At 44.7% G+C, this 21,825-nt stretch overlaps 3 protein-coding genes across 7 annotated transcripts in view; 2 read left to right on the forward strand and 1 right to left on the reverse strand.

The window, feature by feature from the left end:
* The window catches only part of soga3a (SOGA family member 3a), an 11,278-nt gene extending 5,503 nt beyond the window's left edge, over window positions 1-5,775 (forward strand). The window contains exons 3-6 of the mRNA XM_017409959.3: window positions 727-1,290; window positions 1,473-1,552; window positions 1,727-3,500; window positions 4,380-5,775. Of these exons, the coding sequence (XP_017265448.1) occupies window positions 727-1,290; window positions 1,473-1,552; window positions 1,727-3,500; window positions 4,380-4,619 (2,658 nt within the window). The 3' untranslated portion in view covers window positions 4,620-5,775. The remainder of the gene's footprint in view (window positions 1-726; window positions 1,291-1,472; window positions 1,553-1,726; window positions 3,501-4,379) is intronic.
* Window positions 5,776-10,820: 5,045 nt separating this feature from the next.
* echdc1 (enoyl CoA hydratase domain containing 1) lies at window positions 10,821-16,009 on the forward strand. Of its 5 annotated transcripts, none has more exons than XM_025004531.2 (7): window positions 10,821-10,965; window positions 12,203-12,271; window positions 13,170-13,345; window positions 13,450-13,592; window positions 13,662-13,725; window positions 13,812-13,897; window positions 13,976-16,009. In XM_025004531.2, the coding sequence occupies exons 2-7, from the start codon at window positions 12,207-12,209 to the stop codon at window positions 14,354-14,356; spliced, it is 915 nt and encodes a 304-aa protein (XP_024860299.1). In that variant the 5' UTR covers window positions 10,821-10,965; window positions 12,203-12,206; the 3' UTR covers window positions 14,357-16,009. The 5 variants fall into 5 exon arrangements, with proteins under 5 accessions (XP_024860299.1, XP_017265326.1, XP_017265325.1 ...); XM_017409836.3 differs by having other exon boundaries at window positions 10,847-10,965; window positions 13,673-13,725; window positions 13,817-13,897; XM_025004530.2 differs by lacking the exon at window positions 10,821-10,965 and adding an exon at window positions 11,063-11,417 and having other exon boundaries at window positions 13,673-13,725; window positions 13,817-13,897.
* An 842-nt stretch (window positions 16,010-16,851) lies between these two features.
* Window positions 16,852-21,811, reverse strand: LOC108232197 (E3 ubiquitin-protein ligase rnf146-like). Its single transcript, XM_017409818.3, has 3 exons — window positions 21,676-21,811; window positions 19,803-19,862; window positions 16,852-19,628 (listed from the first exon to the last, which is right to left on the reverse strand). The coding sequence occupies exon 3, from the start codon at window positions 19,614-19,616 to the stop codon at window positions 18,462-18,464; it is 1,155 nt and encodes a 384-aa protein (XP_017265307.1). The 5' UTR covers window positions 19,617-19,628; window positions 19,803-19,862; window positions 21,676-21,811; the 3' UTR covers window positions 16,852-18,461.
* Between the last annotated feature and the right edge of the window lie 14 nt (window positions 21,812-21,825).

Genomic DNA, 21,825 nt, shown 5'->3' on the forward strand with positions numbered 1-21,825 from the left:
ATATATATATATATATATATATATATATATATATATATATATATATTTTAGATTTTGTTGATTTGATACATCTTTCTATAATTCAACAAGCTCCCAACAGTTGGATGAACTTTTTGAAGACAGACCAGAAGAATTAATATAACTGTAAAATAATTTCAAACAAATTACCGTGTTTATGATGAAGGCAAAGCAGAGACAGATAAGCCTGGCTGATGACAGAGCCGTGTTCTACCACAGAATAAAACATGACTTTACTACAACAGAGCAAACAGTTTTATCTCTAATATTATTATTATTTTTGCTTTGTGTTTGTCTAGTTAAGTATGCGTATAAGATGCTGTATGTGAATGCCATTCCCGTGCTGCGTGCTGGAGAGTAAAAATAATAATTAGCTACAAATCAAACATGTGGCTCTTGTTTGTTCCTTTGAGACGAGGCGATCGAAGGAAAATCACAGAGCAGTAAAGCTTGTTGAAAGGCAGCAGCCCCAACTAGACATTAACTTGTTGGGAAAGTAGCCCAGTTAACATAAAAAGGTTACTATTTAGAGGCTTTTATGATGGAGGCCAGAGCCTATCCTGTTTTATTTGAACAGATTCTTTGAATTTTTTTGGATTAAATGTTGGCAGTCTAATAATATCTGCTCTTTTGCTCAACTTGATTTTTTTTATCCAATATTGCTTATACTATAAATATTTCCCTTATTCGTCCTCCTCCTGTTCCTAGCTGTGCTGTGAGGTGAGAGCCAATCGACAAGGAGCCGGGCTGGACAGCAGGAAGCAGGACGATAATGCGGTGAACAGACTCAGCATGCGTTCCACCAGCACAGGCTCCAGTCTGCTCAGTGACAACTCCCGCTCCGAGCTGCTCAGCAGCAGCACTCAGTCAGAACCGACCAGAAACCCGCCTTCACCGGGATTTGGCCACAACAGAACTGTCGGTGGGGACAGAGATGCTCACCCCTCCACCTGCTTCCAAGCAGACAGTCTGAGTGGATTTAATGTCGGCGGTCAGTTCGGTCACAGTGACCGCTTACAACCCGAGCTTGGGTATGAATTTAGATCCAGAGAAACTTGGCAGCAAGACTCAGATGCTAATAATAAGATGGCTGTGGATACAACAGAGCTGGAGGCCTTTTGTTGTGGAGCACCAGAATGTGGAGTAACACAGGAATACTTTTCTAAAGGGAGTGAGAAAGGTGTTAGTCCTGTTAGTCCTCAAGACAGTTGTTTCTGGAAACGGCTGAGTTACGGCAGCGACAAGAAAAAGAACACAACTGCTCTCAATGCTGTGAGTGTTTTAAACTTTTTGTTTCTTTGCCTGTAACACCATGTTTGTTACTTTGATTAGCCATATTCCTGCTTCATCTCAGTCACCTCTTGATTGATCACAGTGGATTATCTACTTCACCACTAAAATAACATGGCAGCTTGTTTTAATTGCTTTCTTTCTGCCACTTCTTTTTGTTTCAGGCTCTCAAGGAAATCGCCCGTGTCAGTGAGGAGTTATGTAGCTACCAGGATGAGATCAAAAAGAAAAGCGGAGATAAAAGGTAAACTTTTATTGTCAGCAACATAGACTGATGATAGTCATTGTCTGCTGTTTCTTTGCTGTGATGAAGCTGATGTTAGGTTTTTCTTCAGGAGTAGATAAAATATAGAACATTTGTACTTGAGAAGTAGATTGATGGTGATAGGAATAAACTGATCCTTTAATTTTTTCTCAGGAATCAGTCTGAATCCCTGTGCCCAGCTGCGGGAGGAGAAAAACTCTGCCTGCAGCTTGATGAACCTCCTTGTGATCTCAGCCAGATCTACGATGACTTCCGGGCCTTGGAGCGAGAAAACTGGATCACCCTGTCACCGGGTAACACATGGCAGACCAACAGAGGGCCAAGTGATTCCTGGACATCAAACCCCGTCGATCTGGTTGGCTACGGAGGCACAGAGACAAGCCACTCGGAAAGTGATACAGCAGCACCTCCCATCCCTCCTCGCACCTCCTCCTGGAACCTGAGCACTCCTAATTTAGACACCGAACTCCACATCCCAGAGTCTCCCATGGCTACACTGAGGAAGTGCCACAGCCCCTGTGTTCTAGTGGACAGAAAGTGTAGCAGCCCATCTATTGTCAGGAAGTTTGAGGCTATGCTGCAGGAAAATGAGGGGAAAATTTTTAAAGACGGCGTGTTAGCATCGTGCTCTGTACCTGCTAACATCAACTGTAATGTGAGCTGCTGCCACAACCGCTGGTCTTGTGACGCAAGCAAGTTCACTCACAGTAAGTTATCGACATACGAGACTGTCCAGAAAAGCTTCTCCGAAGTCAACATACTGACTGCTCGGAAAGATTTGCGACCGGATTACAGCTCTGATTGTCTGGAGAGGCTACAAGCCTCTCCAGACAATCAGGAATTCCCTGTGGACATCTTCTTGTCTTCTCTGGAAAAACCACCTGCCAGCCCCAGCCTCCAGGGCTCCAGAAGAAACCTAATGCTGGAACGAAAAACAGCTGAGTTCAACAGAACTTTGTTTCAAGCTGAGATGGGTCATGGAGTCGACGTGCAAGACAGCTTGAGTGTAACAGACACCTGCTCCGCTGCTCCCCAACCAATCCTTACATCAGGTGATGTTTTACCCTCAAACGAAGTTACATTTAAACCCATTTGTCCTGATGACCCTACAAGCATCGTGGATTTACATCCTGAAGAGTCATTAGCTCACTCCATCTTAAATTCCACTATGCAGAATCCTGAAGAGCCTCTAATGCAAATGAGATACACTACTGAAGTCCAAGAGGTCAGAATAAAGCCAGAAGCCCCTCCTGTCCTCCCACCTGAACAGCCACAGGCCGGACTAAGGGAGGCCACAATATCCCCTCAGAGTCCTGAACTCCATGGTGAGGTCAAACACAGAGTTCGAACAGCCAGGAGTCCTTCCAGGAAATTACAACAGAGAGCAGCCACGGAGCCTCTTTTTCCAGAGTGTGTGAAGACCCAGCCAGGCCACACTATGGACAACACCAGCTCCAGGACAGACAATCCCTTTGAATCAAAGCCTCAGCCAGCTGCAGCTGGTGTCTCACACCAGCAGGCATCTGAGAACAAAAAAGGTCAGGTGACACAGCCAAGACACAAGTCTGGTTCTCCTCACCAGTCTGACTGCCCCAAACCTGCGCTTCGGATGATGAATGAGCATCCCTGGAAGCCTCTCACTCTCGCTGCATACCCGCGACTCGAAGGCTCCAGGTCCAACTACGGCGCATTGGAAAGGATTCTGAAAAACTACGAGAGTGCGGCTCGGGCCCAGCAGAGCGAGGTGACTTCAAGCTGTAATGTTAGCTGTCGACAGGAGGAGAACACCGCAGAAGTGGACGTGCTGGACACGAATGCTACGCCTTTAACTCCCACTTCGAAACACACGCAGACGCCCCACAGTCCAGAGGCGCACACCAGCAGCCACAGTGCCACGGGGGTGAAGGAGTTCCAGCTCATACTGCAGGTGGGTGGATCTTGACACAAGTATTGCCCTGCCACTCACCAGATTTTCTAATATTAACATTTAAAGGCTTCTTAAATGTTTTTTTAAGGCTTGCTGTGTCAGCGGACCGGGATGAACTTGTGCATTTCATTTTGTTCCAGCACATTCTTCAATACTAAGCAATTGCCCTTGACTGAGGACAGGCCTACTGGGAATGTTGTTTATTTCTGGCATGTGCTTAGAGACAAAAGCAGGCCAAAGTCTTCATTAAAAATCTAAGCATCTGGGCCATTCTGTCTCTTAAAGGCTCCTGAGGAGCTGGCAGTTTAGAATAAAACTAGGCAGGTGGTCTATTGGCCAAGCCAGCCTGTCTTTAGTTTCGGAGTCCTTCCATGAGGTCTCACAGTGGAAGTGTTTTTCTGGCCTTTGTGTGATAATTACAGAAGTATCTGCAAAAAGCTGGCTGATGAAATGTCCCCTTGCAGACCACAAATGAGAAAGCTGAAGTAATTATCCTGCTTTAAAGTCATGCAAATGTTAAAGATACTGTGGGAGTAATCATGAAGGCAGTTCTAAAAGGGGCAGCACATTAGTTGGACTGTCCCAGATAAAATGTTGATGATTCAGAAGAGTTGGAAAAGTGGAAGAAGTGCCTCACATGAAAGCTATTTGAGTTCAGATGTTTTTCTCTTGAGCAAAATCAGTAGGAGCCGCAAATGTGACCTTTTCTCCGGAGCGTTCTTCGCGTGCTTGTTTGAAACGTGCCTGTCGTTTTCCCCCAGGATCAAGAAGACAACAGAAGGAACTCGTGACAAAATGTTAAGTATCTGAGTGTGTCAGTTTGCTTGGAGACAGAACAGTGTGACCATCCTAAATGTTAATTCATTTGTTTCTCTCCAGGAAGACGAGGAGCCATCTGTCTCGTCCTCCTCCAGCCAGAAGAACTTCTCCAGGCCCGCCCGACCAGCCAACCGTCGCCTCCCCTCCCGATGGGCCAGCCGCTCCCCCACGTCGTCCTCCTCCCCCTCCTCCTCTCCATGTACCACTCCCATCGTACCCGCATCCTTTTCCCTCCAGAAACACTCGTCCTCCTCTTTCACCTACTCTCATAGCTTTCACCTCGAGACCGTCATCATTTAAACTCTGTGTCAGGTTTTTGACCCAAGTGATAAACTCTGAAATGTGTTTCCACATTATTCTGTTGTATATACCAAATCCAGATTACATCCCCACTACAGCAGACTCAGAAGTGCTTTAGTTATGGATTCATCAGCTCACTGTTTGGTTCTGGACTGCTTCAGTCCACCCATCAGGTTTCGTGCACGGCATCAACCGAAGGGAGGGATGAGGACTTTCCAAGGAATGAAAACAGTCACTGATGCCTTCCATCTGAATGAATATCCTCTGCTCAGGTCTGGATTCTAGTTTAGCACTAGTGTAGCCTTACAGATCCACTAATAACACATCCTTCACTACTTTCTTTGTTGAAGAGACTGGATTCATACCTTCGAACGCTCCACAGACTTTCAGCCGAGTGGAATCCAGAGGGATGCATTTATATTTGTTTATTTTGCATTTGTGTGAGCAATGTGTTGACGTTACACGCACAATATGTTGCATCCTGTTGAACTCAGAGTGGAGCAAAGATTTCCTCTAGTTATTTTCTCAGAGTGTTGAATAAAAAAACAAATACTGTTGGTTTGGATCCATCAGTACATGCCTGGATTGTACCTTGCCTGTGACTTAAAACATTTTGTTTTATACTCATTTGGTTGTGCAAAAACAATATTTACTTTGTTAACAAGTGCGTAAAAAAATGTGGGTTTCTTTTTTTTTTTTTACATTGTACCAAAGGCTGATTTCTTATGGCTTTTTTTCTTCCTGATTTTTGAATTTCAGTTCATTCTTTAAAAAAACAAACACTTTCTGTTCAGCCACAACTAATGTTTACCTAAGAACATGTCTGTAAACCTGATTCACTTGTTGTTTCGCGTAACACTTTACGGCGCTCATAAGAGATGTGAAGGTCTTTTTTTTTTACTTTTCATATTTCTGAATGCTCACATATCAGGACATTACTCGGCTAAGTAGTGCAGCTTTTTTGTGCAGCTCGAAGGCGGCGAGTCGCGTTGCCTTTTCTGTTCATTTTATATAATAAACATTTGAGCTTAAAGTCTCTCCACTGTCTTAATGTCACACAGCAACGCCCCCGTAATACTTGGCAGAACGGACCCTGTTTGTCGTGTTTTTGTTACAGCACTGCAAAACACCAATGCAACAACCGTTTTTATGAGCCTGAATATCACGAATCAATAATTTAACCAGCTGAACACGGGCTCAGCCGTCGGGCTTCTCCTAAATTTGAACATCAGTCAAACAGTCCACTTTAAATTATGCAAAAACGACAATGAGACACAAGAACTCCTGGCTCTTTTATTCGTCCATATTGTCTGTAACACTGTGATTAGTCCCTCTGAGCAGATAAAATGTTTGACCCCATGTCTGTGTCTTTTTTGTTTGTTTATTTCTGTAACTGTATCAACAGATTCATCTAGAAATGTTTTACTCCGTCCTATTCCTCTATACAGTATGTTGCTAAAGTATTCACCTGTTGTTGTCCTCCATGGGTCTAACAGTCCATCTGAACACAGCACCTTCTTCCACGTGTTTGGGGGAAGAAATTCCAAACAGTCCTTGGAGCGACGTGTTTTTCCTGTCCGCTCTCCCACGAAGCCCAGCTGCCCGGCTCCATCGGGCCTCCTGGTCGCCTCTGATGGTCACCCTCTGTGTCTGGTCCGCGGGCTTTGGTCGGTTTGCTGTGGTGGTGTAATCTTTCCATTTCCTAATAATGAATTTAACGGAGCTCGGTGAGATGCTCAGGGTTTGTTTGAACTCCTCCACAACTTTGTCTCTGACATGTGCTTAGAGTTCATTGGTCTTCATTCTGGTGGTGGACCTTACTGCTCAGAGGTGCTGGTTCAGGGGGTTGTTAAAACAAGTTTAGATCATTTGGCACTTAGATTGCTCACAGGTGGATCTTTTTTTAAAAGGTTTTGGGTCTTTAAAGCAAGGAGGTGGACACACATGCGTGCACCTTTAGTATTTGTGCAGAATTATCATTTATAATCAAACTCCAGTTAAATTCCCTATCCACTTTGATTTACTTCTGAGGGTAAAATAAGCATTAATTTGCTCGCATGGAAACATAAATAAATAAAAGTGTTAGCCACTCTAGTAAATCAGTCTTCACACGAATGCCTGAGAGGGACACACAGCCCACCCCTCACCCCTAAACCTGGCACTCGGCGACCGCAGACTAAAATAACAGGTGCGGCCCTGTTGTGGAGCCGGAAATCTTACCCCCACTGCTGATATATATATAAATATTATCATTCTCTCCCGAAGCCCGGCCTTACAGCTCCGTGTCAGCCGCCTCCATCCTGCTTCCCTGAGTCAAGGTTGGGAAAGAATGCAGACCTGCGCTCGTGTCTCCAGGTTTCCAGATGCAGAAGCTGCTTTCTAATCAGAGCTGACTACGTTTGCGCTGGAAAGAATGTTATTTTTCTGCACCAATCTGTGTTTAATTATGCAGTGTCAGATGTGCCTTAAAGTGATGGTCGCCAAGCGTGGACCAAAAAAAAAAAAAAAACAATCTACTGCAGACAGAATGTTATTTTGCTTCTGGGAAAAGAAATTCCCCAAACTTCTGTGTCATAATGTCTGTCTTAATCTGTGGTGTCAACAGTGTTTGTTCACATAATGAGGGTTTGTTTGTTTTTCCCACCAGAATGGCTCGCTGTCATCTCTGTTCACATTCCCACTTTAATAAATCCATAGTGTTACTTAATGTGACATTGTTTTTTTGCACATGAAACCCATGTGTGGCTGTGAGCTGCACGCATGCACAGGATTTGCGCTGCTATAAACGAGGAACTCATCAGGTTGCAGCAGAACACTTGAGTGTGCTTTGCTCATTGCACCACACAGGAATGCAGTTTGTGAGTATTTACAGCTTTCGTTGTTTTGGCCATGGAAAGAGTGAGTGCCTAGTTTTGCTTGGTAAAGGCTGGTTTGCACGCAAGGGCGATTGTAGAGTGTCCACTTCAGTGTATGGAACATTAAGTATATTTTAGCCAAACTGTTCCCCTCTAAGGTCAGTAGTTAAAAGGAATGTTACCTGGGTTTATTGTTTGTTAGGCTGGCTTCGTATTAACAGCACTGAGTGTCATTTGGAGTAACTGCATCCCTTTCTTTGCCTTCACTGAAAGGTGTTGTGCTTCTCTCATCCTAATACTTCAGACACCTGCCAAGTAGAGCTGCCAGGCTTTTCTTGCCCTGACATAGAGCCTGACCTGTACTCGCTTGGTTAGAATGCGTCTCTGTGTTGTTGCCGTTTTGATGTCTCTTTGTCTGCTTTTGCAGCCACACTGACTGCAGCACATTTCCTGACTTCTGTAGAGCACAGCTGCTGATCGATCAGCACCCTGATGCATCAGCTTACAGCGCGCACGGAGCCGTGCACGCAGCAGCATTTGTGCATGCGCACAGACAAATGAGTGCAACTCTCCCATTAGCCAGGATGTAACCTCAGACAGGCTTCCACGAGCAGCTGCATCAGTGGAATCCAGATAACACTGGGCAATTTGCTGATCACATCTGTGTGTGTGTTATAGACTGCTCGTCACGCAGACATCTCAGAGGCCCCTGGGTCCTTCAGGCTGACAGAATGATGTGCACGGACAGGCTGCAGCCTCGCCGCCTGAGCTCAGCGTACTGTACAGAGCAGGAAAGGGAGACAGCCAGTCTGGGATGCCTGTCTAAGAAGAACTCCGGCAACCTTTCCTGAATTCCTTCCCCTGCTTTTAAAATAGACCAGAGAGGTGTGGACCTTTAACTGGAGCTCACCCTGCTGCAGTGCTGGATGCAGCTCAGAAAAAGGGTCCTTGTTGATTACATTTCACATTTTAACTAAAGCCGTACAGGAATGTCCCTGCACAAAACCATTTAGGGAAGAACGAATGGTTTATTTAAACGCAGGAACAAAAGGGCAGGGCATGATTACATCTTAAAGTTGTTTGGTTCAGACTCCTAACCCTGCTCACCCCTGGTGGATTTTAACAGGTGTGAACAGCAGCAGAGGATGTGTGGATAGAAGTGAAAGATTTATCCCCATAGATGACATAAATCAGGTCACAGGGCAGGAAGCCTCTCAGCCCTCTGTCTGTTTTTGACACATTTGTCTTCCTTTTCCTTCACCATTTCCACCATCCTCTCACCGGACTCTGTGTAATAACATCTAACCATCCTTTATAGGACGTCACAGATCTTCAGTGAATTTCATTTTGTTGCGTTGAAGTGCCCCACAGACATAGAGCATTACTCAGTGATGATTTAAATCTGTTTGTGTTTTTACAGCCCCAATCATTTCACTCATTTTACTGCCCTTCAGAAAAGTGGCACCTCTCTTTTTCTGAAAAAGCCCACATCAGCCGTCACCTTCTTGGCATTCTTTTCATTTTTTTGCCTAACACCCTGGAATTTGTATGGAATCCTAATTTGATTTAAATAAACAATTCTACAAAAAGTACTTTAGATTAATGAAGGTAAACGGGGTGGACATATTTTAAATCATTCTGAAATATAAAAACACTGTAAAGTAATGCCTGCATGCAGTCTGTATTCACCCTCTTTGCTTTGAAGCCTCAACCATTACCTTCAGAAGCGGCATAATTAGTTAAATAAATCCACCTGTGAGCGATCTAAGAGTCTAATTATCTCCGTATGAACAGCAGGGAACTCTCCTCACAGGTCAGAGACAAAGTTGTGGAGAAGTACAGCTCGGGGTTGGGTTATAGAAAACTATCTCCAAACTCTGAACATCCCACGGAGCTTCATTAAATCCAATTATTAGAAAATTGGAATATTATGGCACCTCAGCGTGCACCGAAATTCATGAGCCGGACAAAGAGGACATCAATCAGAGAAGCAATTAGAAAGCCAAAGATAACCCTGCAGAATGGATTATATATCAATAGGAACATTATAAACGGCACAGAGCTGAGTTTCATGAAAAAGAGGCCAGGCAAAAAAAAAAAAGATAAAAAAGATTTGACACTAACTGGGACAGAGGTTCACCTTCCAGCAGGACAATGACCCTAAACACACAATCTGGTTTGATTTGAAGATTGCCGTAAACAAGCAGCACCCGTGCTTCTTTATGGAGATGGAGCAGTTTTTATACACCCGTTTGTCCGTGCTGCAACTGCAACCGTGCAACATAGGAATGTCAAACTGCACACCTCATGGGCTGGGCATGATCCCTATTGATTTCAAGGCCATGGGGTCAAAGGTCAAGGCCACAAGGGACCGCTTTGTCAAAACCTTGTCTGTACTTCAGGTTCATGTCTAAGTAACATAGAGATGTCAAACCCTTTGTTCCTTTAGATTGTGGGTACCGATGGGTGTGTTTGTACAGTTTGTGGTACTCTTGTTTTTTGTAAAGAATGGAAGAATCACTAAATAATTTAACATTATTATTCTAAAGCATCTTTTGTAAAATTTCTGCTTATCATTAAATTGTGATTCCAAATTCCCAGATACAAGCGGCTGAAATAAGCTTCCTTCATAGGATGGCCGGGCTCAGCCTTAGAGATAAGTCATCCGTCATCTGGGGGGAGCTCGGAGTAGAGCCACTGCTCCTTCACATCGAAAGAAGTCATTTGAGGTGGTTTGGCCATCTGATTTGGAAGCCTCCTGGATGCCTCCCTTTGAAGTTTTTCCGGGCATGTCCCACTGGGAAGAGACCTCAGGGCAGACTCAGAACTCACAGGAGGGATTATGTGTCCTGTCTGGCCTGGGAACGCCTTGGAATCCCCCAGGAGGAACTGGAGAGTGTCGCTGGGGAGATTGACGTCTGGGGTTCTCTCCTCGACCCGACCACAGATAAGCGGTGGAAAATGGATGGATGGAAGGATAATCAAATTAAAAGCTTAATTAAATTCCAGTTTGAAAAGCAACAAAAGCATGGGGAGTAAATACTTTTGCAGCCGACTGTAAATGAAGCCATATAATAAAAATTAAAACATATTTTTAATGCCTTAGCCAAATAAATGATTAGTTTTTAACTATTTCCGCTAAAACGGTCTTAATAATAATCTTTTTACACTGTGAACATGGCATTTTCAACTGATATGAAAAATATTTTTAAATGTATTATTTTTGTGTCAACTGTGTAAAAAAGGGATTCTGAAAATTAAAAGTTGCATTATGTATTCCTTATAAGGACGTGTCTTCAGAGCTCAATGCGCTGTTGTAGCAGGTCTTCCTTAAACCGGTAAATACTAAATTTCCTCTGTGTTTGTCGCCCCCTCGTGGCGGTGTTTGAAACTACACCTATGTTCAGAGGCCTCTCGCGACAGGTCCAGTTCTTCTGTAGCTTCGGTTTCTGGTGGGGCCGATTTTAGAGCAACACCGCACTACTGCCAAGGTTGGTGCTGAGAGTTTTATTATTAAATCCTGTTTTACGGGCGTATTCAGATGTTTCTCTGAATATTTCTGGTTTTATTTCCTTCCTATTTTTTATATGTTTGTTTATCGAAGCCGGAGAGGGACATTTCAAATTAAAAGGCTTTGTTTTGGATTCAGGTTTTTGACTGATTTTAAAATAATTTTGATTTATTGTTGCTTTGATGTATATCACTAGTAACCTATTGAGACAATGAAACAATTGCTACTGGAGTGTCTAAAGAGTAAAGAAGTATTTATTTTTTATTTTATCAGCATCTAAGTTAGCGTCCCTGCTGCTAAACGTCCACAGGGGCTGTGGACAGTGTCTCACGGCTGTCCAAACCCATGTCCTGCTTGAGTTAGGGAGCCCACAGGTGCCAGAAACTTCTTGATGAAACTTTGAAGAGTTGCCCCTCAAAAACTCCAACATATGTAAGCTGACAAAATGTCTACATATTGATGAACAAACTGTTAAAGGAGTGAAAAGAGAACTGAGATAATATAAATGTTAAAGCTGCTGCCAGTAGCTCATTAGGGTCACCATGGTAACAACACACCTCTGTCTGTCCCTCCCTGATAGCAAGCTTAAAGATGAAAAAGTCTGAAAATGTTTCTCATTCACTTCGCCACAGTGTAGTCCTCTGTTAGGAAATCTCTCCCTGCTTTGTGTGAATTTTGTACAATGTGCTGCCACTAAAAGGCTTTGTATACTATTCCCAATTGAGCGACACCTTTTGTTGCGTAACGCTCGTGTTTTTAAATTTTCCTTAAAGCTGCAAGAATGGAAATGAACAAAAATGGACAGAAACAGAACCGAGTGGTAGTCTGCCAGTGTTGCTGCTAGAAGATACTGTGTCAAATGCACTTTCTGTGAAAATGCTGAGGAAAACTTGAGAGCTGATCGAGTGAATTTTACTTCGGCAGAAGTAGCTGAAGAGCCGAACGGAAGTTGAACGCTAATAATAAGTGAAACGGGTCTCATTTGTTAACACAGAACTGCTGTAATGCATCAAGACGTCCTGAGGTTAAAGAAACAACATGGCTATTTTATAAACACTCCCATTTACCTCAGTACACTTTTATAGGACAAATTTTGAACTTTCCAAACCTTATTCTTGTTAAATTGAATGAAAGTTATTTCCACAGCCATTGTTACTGAGGTAATTGTCTAAAAAAACAAAACAGACCCAAACAAACATGTCCCTCTTCCTCCACAGCAGGATGGTCTCCTGTGCACTGAAGCGAGCGCTCGTGAGGAGCAGCAGCTGCTGTGGAGTCTGGAGCAGGTAATGAACTCCTGCCTGCATATCTCATCATTACGATGTCTTTAAAGTCAGAAATAAATGTGGAGGAAACCTACTTTGTTTGCAAACCGAAAGCATCATTCATTAAAACAAAGAGGGTTGTTAATGATTAATACGGACCTTTAAGACGTGCGTTTTGTCTCTCTAGTCTTTCTGTGCTGCTCAGTTTCTTATGCTAATGAACAGAGAAGTAAGTGAGTGTGTCAAAAGGATTCTTCATCATTTTTATCAGAGCATCCGTTTGGCGTTTACACAGCCTCACACACAGCTGCTATCAGCTGCATTTAACCCCTTTTATCTGCAGGACTTCCTCATCTTGAACAGAGCTTCATGTCACGGAGTTGCTTTGAATCATTTTTGGTTTCAACATCGACCCAACTCAGGGGAAACTAGAGAGAAAAAACCCCCCACATTTTCTGCAGTTAAAAGCTGAGTCCTCAGTGGTTTTGCTGGATTTTGTCGAAGAAGCAGAAACTGTAATGTTAAAAGTTAAAACAAGCAGAACAGAAGTTGAAATTAGCAAAAGAGTAGCCGAAAGCTAAAATGAGTAAAACCGCAGCTAAGTGCTTAAGCTGGCAAAACTGTAGCTCAAGCTGTGTGTCATGGCAGCACAGTGTTGCCTCCTGGCCTGGGGCCTTTCTGGGTGGGTTTCCGTCTTCTCCCTGTGCACTCATGGCTTTTCTCCCGGTACCTCAGTTTCCTCCCACAGACTGAAAACATGCCTGTTAGGTTAGCTGGTAGCTCTAAATTGTCCGGAGGTGTTTGAGCAATGGTTGCTTGTCTGGTTTGTCTCCGTGTGTCCCCCTGCGATGGACTCACATCCTGTTCTGAGTTTATAGTTGGCCATTTGAAACGCCTCTTCCAACTGTGTTCCTCCGAGGCTGCTGCAGAGGCCGAGCCGCGGCTGTGTGTCCTCCAGCCTCCACGTCTTCGACCGGGACGAGATCCGACAGAAGCTGCGGGCCTTTCCCGGCGGCTCCGTTGATCTGCTGAAGCAGGACTCTGGCGTTGCTGTGCTGACCATCAACAACCCGTCTCGCATGAACGCGTTCTCAGGTATGACGGCTGCACGTTTGTCCCTGAATGTTCCTGCAGCTCGGTTCAGTGTTTAAAGTCTCCCCCACCACCACCACCTCCACCCCCACCCATCTTCCTGCCAGGCAGCATGATGGTGGATCTGGAGGAGCGGGTGACCCAGCTGGAGAAGTGGGCAGACGGGAAAGGCCTCATCGTTCAGGGTGCTGATGAAACGTTCTGCTCTGGATCTGACCTCAACGCTGTCCGAGCGATATCCAACCCTCAGGTAGAACAGCAGAGAATCCGGCTGTTGTAGCTTTTTGTATTTAATGTGTGACGCCAAACTTACGTTCAGACTCCTTGTAGGATGGGAGGAAAATGTGCATGTTCATGCAGGATGCTCTTACAAGGCTGCTTAGGTAAGCACTCTTATTTGTTTCTGTTCTGAGGAGTTCAGGTGTTATATGTGGTGCATTGCAGCGTGCTGACGGACTGGTTCTCTCAGCGCAGGCTGCCTCTTGTTTCTGTTGCTTTGGTGGAGGGGAAAGCTTTGGGAGGAGGTGCCGAACTCACTACTGCCTGCGATTTCAGGTAATTTACATCACATTTCATCTGGTCACTCACAGCCCAGCATGCTAACTGCCACCTCTCTCTCTCTCTCTCTCTCAGATTAATGACACCAGGCAGCGTGATCCAGTTTGTCCACAAACACATGGGTCTGGTCCCAGGCTGGGGCGGCGCCGCGCGACTCGTCCGCATCGTCGGAAGCCAGAACGCTCTGAAGCTGCTCGGCGGCGCCGTAAAAGTGGACCCCGAGCTCGGAGCGCACATGGGCCTGGCGGATGGAGTCATGGAGGGCAGCCAGGGAGCCGGGGGCACGGGGACGCCCCTGCAGCGAGCCGAGGACTGGCTCGGCCGCTACGTCGAAGGACCCGCTCCGGTCATCCGGGCTGTGAAGAAAGTGGTGCTGTCGGGCAGAGAGCTCCCTCTGTCCGAGGCTCTGAGGACGGAGAAGGATGTGTTCGGGACAGTGTGGGGCGCTCCGGCTAACCTGCAAGCCCTGGCCAGCAAGTCCAAACACAAATGATTTGGTTTGAGTGTCGAAAAACAAGTTCAGATGCACAAAAGATCCACTGAGACGTGTTACTAAAGGCCAGAGAGATGAGTTTTCTAACAGAAGTCACATTAAGAACTTTAGACTGAACATTGTTTCCGGTTGCTGGACTGAAACCAGTTTTGAATATTTTAAAAGTTTAACATTGTGTCTTCAGCGCAGACTGTTTTATTTTTTTTAATAGCTGGTTTAATCTGTCAGTTTATTCCCTTAAACACGCTGCTGTTTCAGGCTCACAGACGATGAGAGATCACTGCCTGTTACATAACCTGCATGATATAATGCCTCCTCACTGTTAGCATCCGAGCTGAGATGCAAACATAACAACCGTGAGACTAATTATGCCGCGTTTAGGTTATATAACGCAAACAGAACTGCGGTGATGAAAATAAACAGTGTTCTTTGCAGCCCTGGGCAACAGTTGTATAGGTGTGAAGTAGAAAATGCTTACATAAATATTTCGCCAATTATCAAAGCAGAGAGAATGAACAGACATTAATCTAAATCAGTACAGCATTTAGTGTGACCGCCTTTGTCAAAACATCATCAGTTCTACTTCCACCCAGGTTTTGGAGGAGCTCAGCAGGCAGGTTGTTCCAAACATCTTGGAGACCTGATCACAGATGTTCTCTGGATGTTTCTGTCTGTGTGTGATCCCAGGCTTCCTCAAAGATCAGGACTCTGTGAGGGTCTGACCATCACTTCCAGGACTTCCTGCTCTTAGCTTAATGACATTTGCTCCATATGTGCTGCTGTCCTGCTGTGGAATAAATCTGGGACCACCCCGACACCTGTTTAGGACATGGTAAATGCTCGTTAAATCCACAGCCCTCACAGAAATGTGGGAGACCTCCACCATGCTTCACTGTTGCTTGCGGACTCTCCAGCCTCTCAGAGAGCAAAACTACCTTCAGCTACAAACAAATATTTCCCATTTTGACTCAGTTCAGAGCACATGCTGCCGAGTTCCTGCACGTACGTTTCGGTGTTTCTGTGAGCTTCTTTTCATATTGTGGGTTTGGCTTCTTGGCTGCAGTTCTTCCATAAAATATCCAGACGTTCTGAGCTGATGGCTCTGCTGGACATCTTCTGTGAACCTGGTGGTGGTTTATCTGGTGCAGGAAGTTTCTACAGCCCTCACTGTTGCCTGTTTTTGTGCTTCTTCTTCTTAAAAAAAAGAAAAGCTTAACCTTCAGTCTGCTGTACAACCTTTGCCTAAGAGAGAGAGCTGATGTAGCTGAACTATGTTGCGTCACTGCCACAGTGTTTGACCTTTTGACACCAAACTGTCCTCCACGACCTCGCCTTAGCAGCGTTTGGCTGCTCCTCCCCCCAGTTTCAAACCTCCTGCGTGATCTGTTTCCGTAAATGTTTGTGTTTCCGCCTACAAATGAAGATATTAGCATCAGTTTGCTATAAATGTTAAAATCAGACACCAGACTGTAACTATACAAAATGGCTGATTTTATGAAAGATTATTGAGAACAACTGATGTTGTTTGGAAGAGAAAACGGTGGTCACATCAAAAGTTGTTCTGTTAGCTCACTTTGCATTTTATAATCTGATAAAAAAATAAACAGTTAATTATTTGAGAAAGCATTTTTATTTAGTGTTTCCCACACTTGTCTTGATAAATGTTGGCACGACCCATTCTGTTGGATCCGTTTCATTAATCTTTACATATCGTGCTGCATCTGAAACGTTCTTTCCTGCAGACCGTACAGAGGGAGTCCCTTTGTTCCGATTTACCGCCCTCATAAAATGGCATCGGCAGGACAACAGTGAGGCTTCTGTCCCTTTTAGACAAACGAACTCGCCTTTGTCCCGGACCACGTGACGACGGCGCCGATTAGATCACTTGGGACCGGGTCCAGAAGGAGACAGAAACAAGGTATCAGCATCTGTGGGGTAACCAGAGAAACGCAGCCGAACAAGTTCTCCCGTATTTACAAATGTAGGTCAGAACAGCTGATCCTTCAGATTCCTCAGCTCTTATGTCACGCATCCTCCTGGGGGTTTTACTGGAGTGGAAGATTTATTTTTAAGCATCCTGTGCCCTAACCAACCCAAATCAAGTTGGTAAAAGAAAAAACACTTTAAATACAAGTGATCTGGTACCGGTTTGAAGCTCACGATGCACATTAATTCAAGCAGCATAGGAAAAGCAGATATGCACAAGATGAAACGATAAGAGGACAAGCTCTTAGAGGCTGGCAGGCCTTAGGCTCGTGTTCTCCTTCCTGAGGTCATGTTTCCTGCTGGAAACCCAGCTGGGGCGTTAATACCTGCTGTGGTCAGAATACCAAACACCTCCAAGGTGAATACAGTCATAAACGCCTGATGGGAACACAGATAGTCCTGGTAAGTGAAATTTAAAATGTAGATTTCCTTTAAAAAAAAGGAGAGCAAAAATAATCACAAACAGATCATGTGAGGAGGATGAAATGAAAATGTTTATTAAATTACAAACCATGTAACAAGACAAAAAGAAAAAGTTGAATCCAAACCGGTTACACAAAGTTTTTTCCTCAGAGTGGGAAGTCAAAAAGCAGACGAGGTAAGAAATAGAAAAATATCACTTGGAACTTCTGCAAGATGGCCGACGGCAACGGCGTGTCCCTATGTTCTCTTCCTCCCTCAGACGTTATACGCGACGAGATTTACCACCATCAGAAATGCACAAACAAAATACGGACACTTAATTCAACTGAAACAAACAAACGAAAACAAAAAAAAAAAAAGAAGACATCGGTTCTCGTCAACCTGGCAACCAGAAATGTCTAAGCAACTCTCATTTCAAACACACACACAAATCACAAAACTTTAGATACACTTGGGATTTCTTTACTCAGTACAATAAGAACATTTAAAGGAAGCTGCAGATGCTTCAGCTGCTATGAAATGAAAAAAACACTAATTCACATTAAAATGCCAATTCTTTAAGGCTGGGTATAGTTCAAATAAAATCGAATATGTACTCCGGATGTGCACAGTTCGTAATCTCTACTAAATTTGGCGTTTCGGAAACAAAGTCATCTGAAATCAAATGAAACAAAAGCAGGCAACCACGCGTCCCGTGGGCTCCGAAACGACTCTGGAGTGAGTCAAATATTAAGCGGAACATTTAATCACAATCCCAGCTTTAAAGCACGCATAGCTCTTTTTTTTGTTTGTTTGCTTCCTTTCTTTATCTGTATAAAATGGTTGAATTGTTTTGACCTTGACTTGCTCTGAAATAATACTTTCCAAAGCTTACGGTTGAGAGTTTTGAATGAAACACTTTTTAAAATAATGTGAAGAAAGTCATTTAGAGAGGGCTTGAAACTGGAGCTCAAGTCATCTCAGAGTAGCGAGTGTAGTCAAATGACTTGAGCTCCAACAAACCCACTTCTGTGTTAGCTGAGAGTTAAGTTGTAGATAAAAATGATGCAGCTGTTCAAAATGGTGACTTTGTTCCGTCTGACTCCACATTATGCCCGTTTTCACAGCAAGTCACAAATCTGACCAGGAGTCCCTGCAGCCCTCTGGTTACTGGATGTAAACACAAGAGCTACGCTTAGAAGAAGCAGCTGGGTGATTTACACCGTCGCTTCCACTTCTCTGGATTAAAAAAAAAAAGAACAACCTCAATCTACGTGCAGCTAATAATCAAGCAGGGTGATGCAACTGAACCCTAGAAGTAGTGTGTTCACCTTCACTCACGTGATGAAGATGCTGAAAATGGAGTTATTTCTGGGTTACAACACAATGCATGAGTCTGTTTGCTGAGCTGTACTTAGCCTTTCTGCACAAAGCAACTCGGACTTCTACTGACTGGCTGCATCTATGATGACAGAGAAAACAGCCGGATCTCTGTGGATCAGAAAGCATCAAAACCAAATTGTGGTACTGCTTGTGTATAAATGGGTTGTGCCTCGTTTCTCTTGTACCAAACAGTCCTCCCACATCAGATGTGTGACTGAGCGAAGACCAGCATAGAGTCAGGAATAAATTAATGGACTGGAACGTGGCCACTGGGCGTTGATGAGAGTAATGATCACTTCACACTTCAGTCACTGTACACTGGCCGTCAGGCATTCTGGACCTTCCACTGCTACTGGATGATGGAGGGGGAGAGGCAGACTCTGCGCGAGGAAGGGCTCTGTCTTCTGGAGACAGTCTTTGTCTCCGTGGCCAAGCCTCCCAGTGCTCTCCGTGATCACCATCTCCCCCCTCCTCGTCCTCATCGTCGCTCCAGTCTCCGGAGCCGGACTCGTCCACAGAGGTGTGAGGGTCAGAAGACCTGGAGGGTGACGTCTCCTCCTCACCATCCTCACCCTCCCCTTCCCCGGCTTCAGACCGTTCGTGAGAAAGTGGAGGTCTGGGGCTGATTTGCAGCTCGGAGAGAGCGTCCTCCAGAGAGGGGCTAGAACTCTGGCCAGTCTGAGCCCCGAGGGAAGTGGGAGGTCGGGCAGTAGCCGAGGGGGCTGCAACGGTCGAGGGGACGACAGAAACCTGTTGCTGTAATCCTGCTATCGAGGTATCAGCTCCGTCTGCAAAGTTTCCACGACTTGCTGGCCCCAGAGCCCCAGCGACAGCCTCAGTGTCCAGCCGCAGTCCTGCCACTCCTTTCTTTGGAATATCTAAAACATCCCTCTTCATCTTGCGCCTCCGGCCGTGCTCGTTACGTCTGTACTGCACCATATTCTCCAAGTCGGCTACATACAGAAACCCGGCAATCAGCATTTCAGCCGTCTTCTTGCCCTTAGAGAAAGCGTCCTCCAGCTCACGGCTGGTTCGCTCGTCGTACTGCCACCAGCCATTGCGGCCCTCGTAATACCAAGCATGGTCACTTGCCGCTCCGCCCCGGCCTCCCGCTGACGCCTTTAGCTCCTCCGGAGACAGGAGGGTAGGCCTTTCCAAGAAGTCATCCGGCACTTCCTGTCTGCAGAGAGCGCAGCGTTTGCTCTGCCAGGACGCTCCCTTCACGCACAGGAAGCAGAAGACGTGATGGCACGGCAGTTGGACTGGGTGGACACAGCTCTGCAGGCAGATGGCACACTCTGGCACAGATAAAGCCGGGGATGAGTTGCTGGAGCCGGAGCATGACGATTCTGCGCTATTGCCACTTCCACCGCCGCCGCTGTTGCCACCGCCGCCCTTCTTACTGGATGGAAGTGAGTTAACAGAGTGGTCGACCTCTCCACAACTAGCCATCCTTGAGAAGTACTGAAGGAAAGGGGATAATTGTATTTATACAATAGGATGGGCATATCTTTCACCTTTTCATTTATCAAGAACATGAGAATTATTTTACATTTTTAGTCAAACAGATGGACTAAAATAAACCTAAATGAACACTGAAAAACATGCATCACGTTCACAGAAGGCATGGATACTTACTCAGAGTTGCTTTAATGCTGATGAATCATTTGGGAAGCTTTTGAACCCTCAAACCTCTCACTGCAAAAATAAAAGAAACAGTGAGTGACAATTATTTTTTTTTTTTTTAAACCACACAAGCCTTTGAATCGATCCTTTTTTCTTTACAGTCTGCTTCCAAGGAGCCAGGCGTTCTTGTAATCCGTGTAAATGCTTTTGTGTATTATCGGGCTTTCTAAGGGATCTTCAAAGTTTTGTCTTTACACTTTGGCTGCTTTTCCTCATTTTCTCTCCATTACTTGACCAATTTCAGAGAAAAGGTTTTTGTTTATTAAGCCAATTACCTCCTACCCATAAATCCTTCAAGTAGAAAAAGGCTCGTAAACTCAGTGAACAAAACAACGTTGTGCTGAAACATAACAGGACCAACTTTAAATAGGATCTTCAGGCACTGTTAGCAGCAGGCTGTCACAAAGGCACAATTTGTTCCCTTTTTATTTTCTTCCGCCAAAGCAATGAAAACACCAAACATAAGAGTTTGATACATAAAACACTATTTTAGTGCCAACAAGATGATTAGCACGGCGGACGTGTGGTTAGAGATGTCACCACACAGCAAAAAAGGTTGCGGGTTCGCCTTCCAGCCTTCCTCTGTGGAGCGTGCACGTTATCCCCGTGCACATGTGGGTTTTCTCTGGGTGCTCCGGTTTCCTCCCGCAAACCAAAAACACGCAGGTTTTAGAGTTGTCCCACCCGGAGACAACTCTAGAATTGTCCCTAGGTGGGAGTGTGAATGGTTGTTTGTCTCTGTGTGTCCCTGTGGTGGACTCTGGACCTGTCCAGGGTGTCCCCCGCGTCCCCCACAGTGACTGCTAAAGATAGACACCAGCTCCCCCTGACCCGGAAAGGAAATGTGGGTAAAAATAATTTTAAAAAAATGGATGAAAGGTGTTTCCCAAGGTGCCCATGATCAACTGTAGAACGATGCATCTCTCAGGTCTCGTATCAGGTCTGTATTTGTTTTTTTCCACGAAAGACACGACTGCTGTCTGCTGTAGACCGTTTTCAGGCCTGACTCCTTTTTCTTTCGTCCTCCATCTGTTCACTTTCTTCTTTGTTTAGGCACACACACTGAACAATCTCATGGTCATGTACAAGGACTGAACAGAGAAGTTCAAATAAAAACAAGTTTGAAAACCCCCTCAGAAAGCATGGAGCATTATTGATCAAACCCACTTTAAAAGCTTACAAAAATCTCCAGCTGTGAGGAGTGAAGGAGAGGAGCAGTTTAAAACTTTTACACAGAGATGTATAACATTAGGATACTTCTTATGTAAATATTTACTGACACTAAACCCCTATGTCTTTATCTGCAGTATTATGTTTAAAAAGAAAATGGTCCCAAGTGAAATCTGAGAGGCGACTCTATGAAAAACAAAGGGAAGCTCCAACAATCACTGTGACTTTGTGCTAACTTGACCTAGCTGTCCTTTCATGAGGTAAAGGATACACACCTAAAATGATCAGATCTGTATCAGTACCTAAATATATAACATTAGCACCTTTACCTAATAGTGACAGTCTGTAAGGGAATTCTGTTTAGCAAATGTAAAACACACAAAAAAAAGGCAAAGCAAGACAATTACTATTACGGTAAAACGCACGAACAAAGTCACATTACAGTGTCCCCAGGTTTATTTCTCGACAGTAAGCCTTTAAAACAATGAAACCTCTTGTAATTATCTAAACCTGGGCTGGGCTAAGCGCTGCGCTCTGGCTCCAGAAAGTAGACGGAGTTCATTTGACGGCGCTAGCTTATTTTAGCGGGGCTACATAAACAAAAAGAAAAAAAATAACAGTCGCGACACGGACAACACGGCGATTAGATACTGACCATATCTTTAAATCTGGCTGTGTTGGTCGTCTTTACGGCTCCTAGTCGTGCTGTGGTATAAATTTACAATGCTAATAGACCGACTTCCAGTGTTAACTGGCTTTGTTTTCCTCCGAAAGAGAAGCTGAGATAAAGGGGTCGACGTAACTG

This window comes from Kryptolebias marmoratus, linkage group LG16, assembly GCF_001649575.2.
Source record: "Kryptolebias marmoratus isolate JLee-2015 linkage group LG16, ASM164957v2, whole genome shotgun sequence".
Lineage (NCBI taxonomy): Eukaryota > Metazoa > Chordata > Actinopteri > Cyprinodontiformes > Rivulidae > Kryptolebias > Kryptolebias marmoratus.